This window comes from Indicator indicator, chromosome 19 (genome assembly GCF_027791375.1).
Source record: "Indicator indicator isolate 239-I01 chromosome 19, UM_Iind_1.1, whole genome shotgun sequence".
NCBI lineage: Eukaryota > Metazoa > Chordata > Aves > Piciformes > Indicatoridae > Indicator > Indicator indicator.
Genome location: NC_072028.1, coordinates 16,850,537 through 16,864,328, shown reverse-complemented (window position 1 = coordinate 16,864,328; position 13,792 = coordinate 16,850,537). Strand labels below are relative to the sequence as shown.

Here is a 13,792-nt window from a genome sequence, read left to right as displayed (position 1 = left end):
CACACTCAAACTTAAGTGTTCTCTATCCAAGTCAAATTATAATGCTAAACTACATTCTAAATACAATCTTGACTCAAACATGATTTCTTAGATAATGGAATCCCTGCCAACATATTGCTAAAAACAGTACTGTAAACATCTACTTTGTCATTAAATCCATCTGACCATTGTTGCAGAAACACACAAAATCCCAAGTCTGATAGATTTTTCCAGATTTTAAAAGAATTTAGGCACATTTTCAGTGATTAGTTATATATATATGCATATATATAAAAATTAGTGTATTTCATAGCAATTTACGCATGTCATATGCAAGACGTGAAAAAAGTAGAGCCTGCTTTGCTTTCAGCAGTTGGTGGGAAAAAAATATCTACCCATAATTTCTTCTACCTCATTACTGAAAAGCCATAGTATAAGAGGTTAATTAGAGGGTACTAATATTTTAACTTTTGCTTACAAATGACATTCACAGGAACAAAACTTTGAAGATTTGCCAAGATCATTCTTATCAATTCATATTTCATTTGAAATACTATGTCCAAATATATCAAGAACAAAAAGTTAAAATAAAGAATATCCCTGAGAAATTTTATTTAATAAAGTCAGTGACAGCATGGTTAGAAAACATGGATTCAAATCTATTCTTTTAAGAGTAACTAGATGAAAATATTGAGATTCTCTCAGAACATAATTCCAACTGTCCAGAACCTACAAGTTACAGATGTGACCATTTCACTCACTCATTCATTTCTTAAGAAATAACATATCATTTCCCACATACCATTTCTATTCTTACACCAAGCAATATTTCCATGGTATTATTGACGTTAGAAATAATTTGATATAGTTGTATTTATCCTATACAAACATGTCATCCATGACTTTTATACATTAAGCTGTACATAAAGAGGATTATTAGTCAAATACAAATTTAGATTTACTTTGATACTGAACAACTTCTGTAGTTTCAGGATTTTTACTTTATTTTCCTTTAGTGAGGAAGCATACATCTGTAGTGAATCTTAATTATGTTTATTCCTAAGTACCATAAAAATGAAATAGCTGTCATGAGGTTAGTGCTAGGATATTGCTTCTAATATCACAGTATGAAAAAAATACAAACAGCGTTTTACAAAATAAACTATCATAAAAGCTCCTTTGAGATCAGTTCTTAGTTGGTTAAACCTTTCAGCATTACCTGAACAGAGACAGTTGTTTAGTACTTCAAGAAATTTATACAGCAAGTAGGCATTCCAGCAAGAAGAGGAAGAAGATATGATAAGGAACCTAGACAAAGCTGCTTATCTAACCTGAAACACAGTTTGTGGGAAATCTAGGCAAGAGAAAGACCTTTCAGTGACTTATTTTCTGTGTCCTTTAAGTTGGTGACTGAAACAAGTTTCCACTTCAAAGAAGATCTTTAGAACCAACTACTGCTCTGCTAAGCAATAAAACTTCCTACAAAACTTAAAAAGACCTGGGGGAAAACTGTTCATTAGGAAATTCTCAAGGTAGAATCCAGTTTTTTAAAAAAAGTCCACGTTCCATCAGTATTTGGATGGCAATTCACTTCTATAAACAGAAACAAAAATGGGTTATTAGATGACTACATTAAAATCCTAAGCAAGTTTTCACCTTAATGCTCTCATGCAGTAGGATATTTGCAAGCTAATGCGCAATTAAAAACTCATAAATAGGTCAAAATATGGGATTCCTGTTCTGTGGCATATTACAAAAAGTAAATTAATCCTGAATAGTGTTAGTAACAGAATAACTGAACACACATTCTGGAGTGTACTCAGTCCTGCATATGCACCATGACTACCACCCATGCACTGCCATGCAGTATGCACATAAAAAAATTTCACATTTTTGTGAGGGTTTGTTGTTATCATTTAATAATCTACTTTTAGCTTAGGTGTCATGCAGTGCTTTTTAATATAAATGAAAGCAAATACTATTCATATGAGCATTAAGTAAAATGTCTATCTTATTTTGTTGTTAGAAATGTATCTCATTTGTAGGTGTTTTGAAATAATTTGACACTGGAAACAAGAAAATAAACAGTGGTGCTAATTAGAATATCAGCTTGTTCCAATATCTTTATGTTAGCTTTCACATTTCTAGCATATTACAAATTGCTTCTACTTCAATTAATACTGATCAAAGTTTCAAACATTAAATTTTCATTATGGCATCAAACACTGAACAAGCAAACAAGAAAATAAAACTGTTTCAATTACTGCAGTATATGTTTTAATACTGTTTAATCAAATAAGTATGTACCACACAAAGAATTATATAAAAATGCAAATTAAATTAAAAAAAAACAAACACAGAACTTCAGCTGTACATCTCTGGAGAGTCCAACAAACAGTTCCTGTAAGTAAGGTTGGCTCCTAGGGCTTCTGAAAACTCATGTGTGGCAGAATAGACCTGTACTAGCCATGGAGCTCTGGAAGACCATGCTAAGAGGCTGACAGAGTGTTTGGAGTACCACAGAACTGGTGAGAGGTTGAGGAACTGTAAGCTGACCAAACAACGTGAAAGTCCAAGCAGAAAAGACAAACAAGCTGATTTTAACAAAAATCGACATACTTAATTCATGTTTCCATTTCTCACAGAATTGGTGTTTTCTCCCAGAAAAATACTAATCCATCTAAATGACATCATCTAAGGAAAAACTATTCAACCAAAAATTTCTGACCACCCCTACTCTTTTTATTATGTACTCCATAATGATTTTGTGATAGTCTTTATACACCACAGTCATAATTCAATGCTAAGTCAATACTACATGAATTAATGGAGTAAGTATTAACAAAAGATACTAGTATATAAAGCAAGTATGTCTATGGAAAATAAGAAGAGGAGTCAAGATCCAAAGATTTAACAACAATGTTCTAAAAGATGTGGGGCTTTCTTGATGCTTGACAGTTATGGTAAGAGATGCAGAAATATTGATAGTCTGTGAACTGCAGAAAACACCAACACATTGAAGTGATACAGAATGGGAAAGAATAGTATAAACATGGATAAATATGTAACCACCAGCATTTGAAAGCTACAAACAGGAAATCAGAAGAGGCAAAAGAATCTATTTACTGCTCTAAAGTCAGATAGTAATTACTCCTCTTGGATGGTTGAAAACTTCAAAACACACAAGCGTTTTCACTTTAATTACAATGCCATATTCACAAAGCATAAACAGGTTCCTAATTTGTTAATAAGTAGGCCAAATATAAATACAGGTACACTGGCAATTACAACCTGAACACAAGCAGATGACTGAACTATTTTCACATAAAAACAAACTATAGGACATTTCCTCATGATGCCCAGGAGTCATGCCAGGCACCTCAAACTCCCTTCTAAGGTTATGAAGCTAACTTGAGCCATGCTAAACAGTGATCAGGATGAATTCAATCTTGTCCAGATTTAGATTTGTCTTCGTAAATATAAAATTAAGTATATGCATATTTATAAAAAAAATTTAAAAGTGGCAAACCTACTAATTGCATATAGATATAAAAATTGTCTAAATATATCAGGTATTTCCTCACCACTGAAACTTTAATAGAATTTGATGCTGTTTAAAAACTACTTCATTTTTACCTATCTAACTTGCTGAACTTAAAACCAAATTATGAGTTCTGTATAAATATAGTAGCTTCCCTTTTTTTGTTCATTTACAACTCTCTGAACTTAAAGGGACACTTTTTTTCCCCTCCACAAGCAACCTTTATGTTAAAGTCACAAGGTTTAAAGCATATTACAATAAATCCTCATACACACTATTATTCATGTTTATGTTTCTTTAACTTAAAATATTATTGAAAAAGTATTTATCTATAGTATTACTAAACAACAAAACTTTAATGGACATAAAGATCTTTGGCAAATAGGACAGGAAAAAGCTTATGAACAAAATTACACTTCTATCGATCAGGCAATCTCCTCAGTTTGCTAAGCCAGTTGATGTTGTACATTATGTTCATGTGAAACAGTCAAAACAAAGTAACAAAGTGACCCACAGTTTCAAAACTAATAACAAAAGTAACAAGACAATGCACATGAAAGAGTAGTCTACTACTTTTACATCTTGGTCTTAGCCAAAACCTACAGAGGCCAATGCGAATTCTTCCCGTGTTTTGAAGTAAACATCAAAGTTGGTTTTTTTTTGAAGAACCAAAAATGAGTTGAATTATGAAACATAACAGCCTCTGAAGGTTCAAATCAAATCTAAATTCTAATCTTACATTTAGAAAATTGGAAACCATTAAAAAAGTCCAAGCCTTTGTTCATAAATTGTTAGGAAAAAAGAAATCCATGTCCCCATGTCTGTTCTTCAATAAGGATAAAAATGTGGAAGGAACTTTAAAACATTTAGTGACTCTTCAGCTATGCTTTTCCCCCCTAACACTGCTTTTCAATTGTTTTTCAGTAACTTAAGAGCCTGCAAAGCCTGTCAGACAAAAGGTGTTTTACTGGAAAACTCCCTCCCTTCCCAACTGCAGAAAATATGCATCAGCACTACAGCGTGCCTAGACAAAACGTGTTTATTTGCAAGCAAACACAGTAATAATTTTATCCAAAACCAACCTAAAACGATCTTTCCAATGGAAGAAGTGTAGCAAAAAATCAACATAAAGCAGAAATGAGCCTGTATACCATACACAATAAAGATAGTGATGTCAGTTACAATTATACATTTTACAGGATAGAATATACGCACATGCTTTAACCTGAAATAGATATTTGACAGATTTTGATTTCCTGGCCCTTCGTCAGGAAGTTAATCATGCCAGCTTTTAAATCTTCTTAGAGAACAAGTGATATGCCAGCTGCAGTAAACACAAGTATTTGGTACAGATTTGGTTAGAAAAAAAGTACCACTACTTATTCTGAAGCACATGACAGCTCCAGACTAACACGCAGGTGTGCTTATGCAAGTACACACAAGGAAACATAAAAGAGCTCCCATCACTCACCTTCACAGCTGTAATTGTACACAGCAACAGTTGACCTTTCAACCAGATTCTCGTCATGGTGCCAACTCACTGCCATGTTCCCCATTCCAAAATAAGGTTCTTGTTTCAAGTACAGCATTTGTAGTGGATCCATATAATTTAATAAAGTCACATTATAAGATGTTCTGTTCTTTAGACTTATGTAGTCATCCTCTGGTACACCACAACTGCTTTGATCTTTTGAAACAGACTCTTTCTCCGTAAGAGAAGTAGCAAAATTTTGCTCCCTATCTATTACAGTAGTATCTTTCATTTCTTCAGTCTGAAACAAATTCTGTCCTTGCAATGCATTGACTGCTTCAACATGCAAGTAGTCATTAAGTTTAATTAATGCTTTACAAGCATCATGTATTTGAGGACTGCAGTATTTTATGTCATAACCTTCAGTAGGCCAGGGAACTGTAAATAATCTTGTGTTCAAGTACTTGTAAGTGCATCCTGGGTTTCCAATTAATATACGAGACACTGGGGTAACAAAATCTTTTCCCTTGATCCTTACAAGATCTTGAAAGAAACAATTGTGTTTTCGCAAGGCCAGAAAGCCTTCTTGTACCATTTGATGGAGCTCCTCAGGTACTGCATCAGATTTTCTGAAAATCAGCTTGGAATATTTGCTCTTCCACTAAAGGAGAAAAAAAACGAACAAACAAACATAGAAAAAACAACAACAAAAACAGCAAAATAATGATTCTTTATGCAGGAACCAAAGTATTTCATATATTCAAGAACAGACAGGACTGACTTGACAAGTTATCAGGCATGAGTCCAGAACATGGTAAAGAAACAGTATTTGTTTACTTCATTCTGATATTCCAATATATTGCACAAACTGTGGATACACACAAGCTGCATGTGTAACCAGAGAGTATCATTAGGGCAAATCTCTAAACCAAAAAATCTGAGGATTCTGGCATAAATCAATAGAACATAGAAGGTCCCTGATGAATCTGCAGATAATGCTACCTTTAAGCCAACAAACAACAGAATACTGGACAAAGCAACTCCTCTTTTTGCCATGTTTAGAAAAGCCATTCTGTCTCATCCTGATGTACAGAACCCTAAACTGACATAGTTTCATATAACAATTTTTTTTAGGGTAAAAGTAACAAAACGAAAATGTAAACGTTCAAAAAAGACCAATGTTCTGCTGTGATGCACTTCTACTTTCAAAACAGTCCTTTCACATTCCTTTCTTTTCTTTTTACTTTTTTTCTTTGCTTTGTTTATTTATTTATTATATATAGCAATTACCCTTTTAGATAAAAGAATTCCAAACTTTTTTTCCTCCCCATCTCCCCACCTGTAGTATTCTTTTTCCTCATACCCTCTTCTCGCCACACCAGCTTCAGTATCAGCTCAGTGTGTGGAGGCAACCACTCCCAGCAAGATGTAACAATGCTGACCAGTACCATCTTGCTTTGTATGCAAAATAATACTGCCCACTCCAGGAAGGTTTGGCTAATTTTATTTTCTTCATCTGGCTTTCTAATCAAGTGAGTATCACATAATCATGCCTTTTATTGGTTGCCTGTAAATCTGCTTTAACTACTCCTGAGGCTATTTGGCAAACTGAACAAAAGCTAGAGAATAAATTCTTAGAAAGACTAAGTTGCTATGAATTTATTGAAACTTAATAGATAAGAAATCTGAAGCAAACTAGTGCCCTCAGTAAGAGAAAGGCTGTAATAGGAGCCTATCAGGTATCAATCAGCATTCCTGAAAGTCTGAACACTTACTGCACCCCAAACGTCAGTCACTTGTCTGGGGACAGAATTTAGTCACTGAAGGCATTAGGAAATGGGGCAAGTGCATATGGATGCACGGAACTAATTTATCAGAACTTTTACTAACGTAATATAGTTTATGTCCTAAGTGCTTTTTAAAAAAAAATAATAGCCACCAGCACAAAAGCATCACACTGATCTACGATCCACCTGTGAGCTCCTTCTGGTACAACTCAAAACCACTTTAGTACTATCTACTTCCAAGTTTGATTTTTAACCTGCCTTTCAGGAAATTAATTTCAAAATCCAAAAAAGGTGCTTTTTAAAGCCATAAACCAGGCAGTACATCAGTAGACACATTTTTTACTGCATGAAAACAGACTTTTGCATCATAACACCTTGTTATCTTACAACACTGAAGAGGCGGCTTCATGGGATCACTTGTTACACCTAAAAGTGGAATATGAAAGGAAGTCTATTTTTAAAATAACGATTACACATAATAAATCTTCGTTATCTGTAAGCCTTGCCAGCATTTCTTGTAAATTTTTAGAGTAAAGTTGACTCCCTTTCCTTACGGTTTCCTAAACCAGCTTTCTAGGGAGAGGAAAAACCCAACCCCTAACAGTATCTGCAGATAGTAATTTCTGACAACAGTATTTACATGCTTAACTTTAAGTAATAAAGCTTGAAAAGTCCCAGACATCTATCTGTTTGAAGGTCCTTCCACAATCTTCAGCACAGAACACTAGCTCCTCAGCTTTCACTAAAGGAACTGAAAATGAACTTGATAAATGTTATTTGCCTCAGCTTGCTGAAAGTCCAAAACTATTCTTTTAGAGGTTCTTAACTGCCCTCTTTGTTTCAGTCAGTGCTTTGTAGCTGCAACCTTTGAACAGCACAGTGAAAAAACCCTTATAAAGAACAAGCACTGGAATCAATAATTGCAAATTTTAATGATTTACTAAAATTTTTAAAAATTTTCAAGGATAGGCTACAGTCCAATGTGTGGGTTTAGGCTGATGAGAATCATAACTGTTCTCTAACAATCGTAACAATGACAAAACATTTATGTTGTGATACATAGAGATTATCTGTTTCATTTTGCAAATTACATGTATAAAAGTAAGTGCACTAACAGTTCCATAGCAATATTCCAGTATTTCTTCAAATAATCCTGTATATTGGATGTATTCAAGTCATACTGAACTTCTTACATGAACTGCACACATGAAATTCCAAACAATTATTACAAACAGGAGAGCAATAACAATAGGACGTAAAGCAACTAAATGCCTGAAAACACGCACTAGAAAGGAAGCACAGAGATTTTTACAAAGGTAACAACGTTGCATTCCCCTCCTGAACCACAGAGGTAATGTCTTCCACATTTTATTGCCAGCCAGGTCAGAGGCATGTTACGTCTGGGTTATGTTTTAAGATTACATGCCTAAGAACTACTCTGACGTTGAGTTTTACACAGTATACTTAGGACTCTACCTTTAAAAAACCCTATACTGCTATCTCAGAGGAAATCCGGAAGTGGAAACATATTTCTGACATATCACATGAAACCAGTTTGGTCTTCTTTAAATCTCGAACCAGTCACTGCGCTATGTACTACATAAGGAAAGCATTAAGGGATCAGAAGAGAGGGTGAATGCTGGGCTCATACTGGACACCTTGTTGTTTGGGGGGGATGGGGAGTAATCATGTACACTGAGTTGTAACACTGACAGCAAGCATTAAAGGTCAATTCACTATTCACTCAGAAAGAAGCATGTATGTTACTGGAAACTACAGGACAAAAAGCACATACGATACCCAATTCTTCATATGAGTTTTACACAATCTTAAATACACACATGCTTTCACTGCTAGTAGTGGTATGGAACACAGAATCACCCTATGGGATGACGTAGGTGATAGAAACCAGCAATAAGGACCCTTGATAAGCCAACTGCTACTTTGTACTTCAGATATTTGTGAATTGCCTTGTTAAAGCTAATTGTGAACAAGAAGACCTCTGTTTAAGTGTTACATAGTTTCAAACTAGGATTTGGGGCTCATTTCCAAAACCCCTTATAAGGCAAGACACATAGAATGAGGATGCCAGCCAAGTTTTGATTGTGATGGAATTTTTTAGTTTTGTTCAGTCTGTACATTGCCATACTTGAGAGAATACTGTAGTTATTAAACTTGCATCCTACCTAACCTGTCTAACATGCTCAAAGAATACTGCTTTATAAGGAGTGGATCCTTACAGGAGTTAGGCAGATCTCTCCAGGAAAGAAAGACTGTAAAACTAAACTGTATGTGATATTTTATTTTGTTATTTTGTGGTCTTTAAGCGCTCAGCCTTCTTTTTCTCTCCATCTGTAGTACATTTAAGCACCGTGGAGCCTGCAATATCTAGAGCTGTGATTAAAGTAACATTTCATAACCACAGTAAGAATTTAGAAGGTGTTTGAGATGCTTATGATTATCACCTGTACGTAAAAATATCTACCATGCACACAAACACTACACAAGTATAATGCAAAAATAATGTATTAAACCCTTTTGAGGTCTGATTTCACTGATTTTTTCCATCATCTTCTGTATTTATGGGTTACTGATACAGAGCAAACGAGATGCCACTTGGGCAACCTTGGGTCCATCTTCTCTTTTAACATCAGCTCCAAAAGACTGTGAATTTAGGAAGATAGGAAAAAGATGTTGGACATAGCAGCTCTTAGCAACTGTGTAAGCGAACAAACAGTAGGCATGTTCACAGGACTAGGAAGGAGAAAACAGTAAGCTGTCTGAATCTCAGGAGAACTTCTTCCTGAGCATTAGTTTTAGACTGAAAAGAATTTGCTTGTAGTTTACTTCTTTTTTAAAGAAAACAAAAACTTGGTTCCAGCTCTCCTAGACTTGTCCTTGCCCTTAGCCACAGAAGCACCTTTATGATTGACAGCAAGCTTCATGTTTTTGTATTGTTAACCTTACATCTATTAAAGGTCCCAATCAAGAATTTACTTTCACTATGATCAGCACTGTGCTAATAGAGAAAACCATGCTTTCCCTACGCATCCTACAACCCAAATGAACCAGACAGATCAGAGAGGAGTATACAGATTGCTCAGTATCACGTCTGTAATCCCAAAACAAAACTGGAGTTTGAGTAACACTCCAGTATCTGAGCCATAAATGCATCTTTCCTTTTCTGCAGCGTGGTGTGTGCTAAACTTCTCTGGCCTTTGAATCCTGTAAAAAAAAATTCATCCTTTCAAGGAAAGAGACAGACCTATTCTCATGCTACCAATATATCTTTGAACCATATATCAATACAAGAAAGGCGACATGCCTGTAATGTAAGCATGCTTGCTGTAGCTGTTCAAACTACAAGGTTCTTCCTTATGCTTTTCATCTTACCGTGCCCTGATTTGATCTGATTGAACCTACAATTCTTGCCATATGTTTTCTAGCTGACCTACAAAGATCCACGATAGGTACAGAACATCCTATTAATTTCATTATACTCTTCTGTACACTTATCTGATTGAATATTCATGTGGCTATTTGGCCTAGTTTTATTTGGTTTCACTTGAGGCATGCATTCCAGTTTACACAGTTCCTTTCGTCAGCAAAGTCATAAGGATTACTACTGTTTGAAAGCAGAATTAAAGCAAATCATTGCAAATTTCCGTATTAATATTTTTGCTATTTTGCCAAACTCAAGACAAAGAATAGGTCTCTTCACAACTCAAGAAAAAAAACTAAAACAAAACAAACTACTCAAAAGCTTAAAAGAATGACAACATGTATCTTTCAACATAGCATTGTTACTCGTGTTACCTGGTACCCAGGTACTTCAGGCAAAATCCTAAAAATAAATTATGCTCACTAAGTATTTATTCTTGATTATCCCAGTTCTAAAGATCCTGTTTTGTACCACCTGCAAGTACATTATCAGCCATCAGGACACCTTTTTTCATATCAAGTTTCACAGTGTCTCTTTGAAGGAAGATTTATTTGTTGTTTAAAATAAGTACAGTTAAAAGAAATATACTTACCAACTGCTGGAAATCTGCATCGGCTGGTGTCATATATTGAAGTCTCTTCTCTCCAAGTTCTTCAAGAAGCTTTTGTTTCTGTTTTGGAGGGATAAAAACGAAACAGAAAATTACACTGAAAATCAAGATATCAAAAGTCAAGTATAAAACTGGTTAAAGGCACAAACGTGAAGTTATTTCTATGATCTAGCAATGTAAATTTCGCTAGTTCTCTTGTCTTTGGGGATACGAAGTCAGTGGTGAAACCAATCATAATAGAAATTCAGATTAAGTTTTTGTGTTCTCTAAAGTATTAGCAGTTCTCTATTACAAAAAGCTTGCCACATTTGTAATGTATGAAATCACTGTAAATATTAAATTTGCTTTATCCATAAGATAAGCCATATTAAACTACAGAAAAAAAATATTTCCACACAGACTCACATCTTTGGAGGGAAAAAAAAAAACAAAAAAGAAAAAGAGGTGGGAAGAAGAGAGATTCTGACAATTTCTTTGTCGAGTACCAGCCTCTTGGCAAAAAGCACGCAACATTAAAATGCACTCTTGTGTATAGGTAGTACTAGTTCACATTTGATTGTCAGATCTGGCTAAGTGCTGCTCTTCAGCTTGATGTACAGACTAATACACACAGCTGGGTGGTATAAGGTGCTTCTCATCTCTTATGCAAGAAGCTGTCACACAGATGTCAAAAACATCAAGCTACTCACAAATACCTCCAAAAAGTGAAAAAAGAACTGAAGATATGGCTATACCAGCTGGCTGATATGTAAGTCTAAGCACTGCTACATAAGCATTATTTATAGGCTCTTTCAACACAAGAACCCTAAAGAAAATTTCAAAACCAAATACTAAAATAAATGTCTTCAATTAAAGGTATCAAGTATCTCAAAAAGCATGTTTCTAAATCTGATTGTTACAGTTTAAAAATTGACACTGTAACAGTTTATTCTGGTACCTATATTATGTTTCTTACATTTGAAAAAAAAAAAAAAAAAAAAGGGGATTTTTATATATACATTAGCCAAGCCAATATGTGAAAGAATCTTGTGTGTACCAGCCCTACAATGTCATCATGCCCTGTGCCCTGCTCAATAAACCTTGTTAAGTGTTGTACTTGGGCTTCAGAAAGGAGAAGCCTTACAAATACCTTATTTTGTAGGCTGCTATGTTAGCAAGTCTATATCTGACTCTGATGACTGGAATGAATACTGCTAATTATGCCTAATTTTAGGGTGTACAGTGAACTTCCTGCAGATATTAGCAATCTCTTCGTTTATTAATATTAAACTGATTCATTAATGAGATGGTTGGTCATAAAATTCAGCAGGGGGAATAGTCATAAATGGAATTTACTGATTACTATACACATTATTTTAACTTTTTTTTTTTTGGTCTAAGTTCCTTTACAGAAATAGAAGTAACACGTTGTATGTTATAGAGGGGGAGAAGTAATAGCAACACAGCTCATACACATCAAAGTCACAGGCATAACACAGTTATGTTACATATACATGGTTTAGTTATTTTCAGATTAAGTGGTGTAAGGGAAAGATGGGACTTAATGACATTTTCTGGCCAAGAAGCATGACAGTGTACAAAGTTTTTGCAGATGACATATTTCCCTGCAGGGTGTCAACACCATTCCAAAAGGTTCCATTTCTCTCTTAATTGTAAGACAAAAATTCAGTATCTGTGCTATAAATGCTGGTGAAGGCCTTAGTGTTTCAAACAGAATCTCCACTTAGTTTCAGCATCAAGTAAATCAGAAATCAAGACTCGTTTTTCAAATTGTCTTGGTCAAAATAATGTACTATAAAAACTATTTTTATTGAAATCACATTGAAATCTTACTGAAACTAGTTCTGACAAAGTTAAGATCGCAACGTCACAACAATTTCTAACGTGTGAAAAGAGTAAGAAGCAAAAGCCTGTTTTTTCCCCTTCAGTACTTATCATAAAATGCACTGAACAGTTACAATATTGTCCTTCATTCAAACAAGTAGACTGTCAAAGAATATGACTGTTACTCACTACTCCAGAAAATCTCATCTCCTTATTCCGTAAAAAAGTTTGGATTTTTTTTTTTTAATGAAAAGACAGTGTTTTGAAATTTCTAACAGGAACGCTCCCGTTATCAGACTTAGCAAGGGACTGGGAATACATATTGCATGAAAGAAAGACCTGAATCACAAGTTCAGAGGCCAATTTTGTTTTTTCAAAAATTCCTATTAGCTTTTTCCCCTCCTAAGAATATACACCAGGGCCTGTGTTTCTCTCACCCTTTTTTTGTTATTATTATTTAATTAACTATAATAAAACATGGATTTCTTTCAAGTCATGCATGAAGGAAAGAGCTAGTGCTCTGAAGTGAGAGCTTAATGGCTTTACAAAGGAGGAAGACTTAATACTTTTTATAGTAAAATATTTGTGACATGAAATTAAACCCCCATTTAGAAAAAAGCCACCACTTTGGAGGAACTTGAAGGACCTTACTTCCTAATATTCTTTCACGTGTTTTTCAAAAAGAAAGACAGACAGACATCAAATCTGGGACAGTTTCTTAAAGAAGGAATGCAATTTTTGAAGTTGACATTTGTTTAAACTACAAGGCTTTCCAAGTGTTAGCTATTAAAACTTCATAGCAACCAAGATCATTCAAGTGGCTCACTAAAACTAGTTATGTCAGAAATGAACCTAGAGTAATAAAGAAAATACATTCTAGATGCACTATTACAGCTTTTATTTCTCCATTATCACATATATTAGATTTCAGAATTTTTTTTAATTATTTCTGTAAACTCCACTCATTAAGAGATCTTAAGGGACTCGCCAATTTTACAGCACTATTTACTCACATGAAAAAGTTCTATTTCCAGGTTACTCTTCATTACACTCTAGTCTTACCAAAAGCCTTCTCTATGCCACATTCTTTTTATAAGCCAGCCTGTCAAAAATACTGGCAGATATATGACTATACTGT

The 13,792-nt window shown here is 34.6% G+C and overlaps 1 protein-coding gene across 1 annotated transcript in view; it reads right to left on the bottom strand.

The window, feature by feature from the left end:
* FTO (FTO alpha-ketoglutarate dependent dioxygenase) overlaps positions 1 to 10,845 on the bottom strand; it is a 188,245-nt gene extending 177,400 nt beyond the window's left edge. The window contains exons 1-2 of the mRNA XM_054389571.1: positions 10,813 to 10,845; positions 4,992 to 5,652 (exon numbers count right to left, since the gene is read on the bottom strand). Coding sequence (XP_054245546.1) covers positions 4,992 to 5,652; positions 10,813 to 10,845 — 694 coding nt within the window. The remainder of the gene's footprint in view (positions 1 to 4,991; positions 5,653 to 10,812) is intronic.
* Positions 10,846 to 13,792: the final 2,947 nt, after the last annotated feature.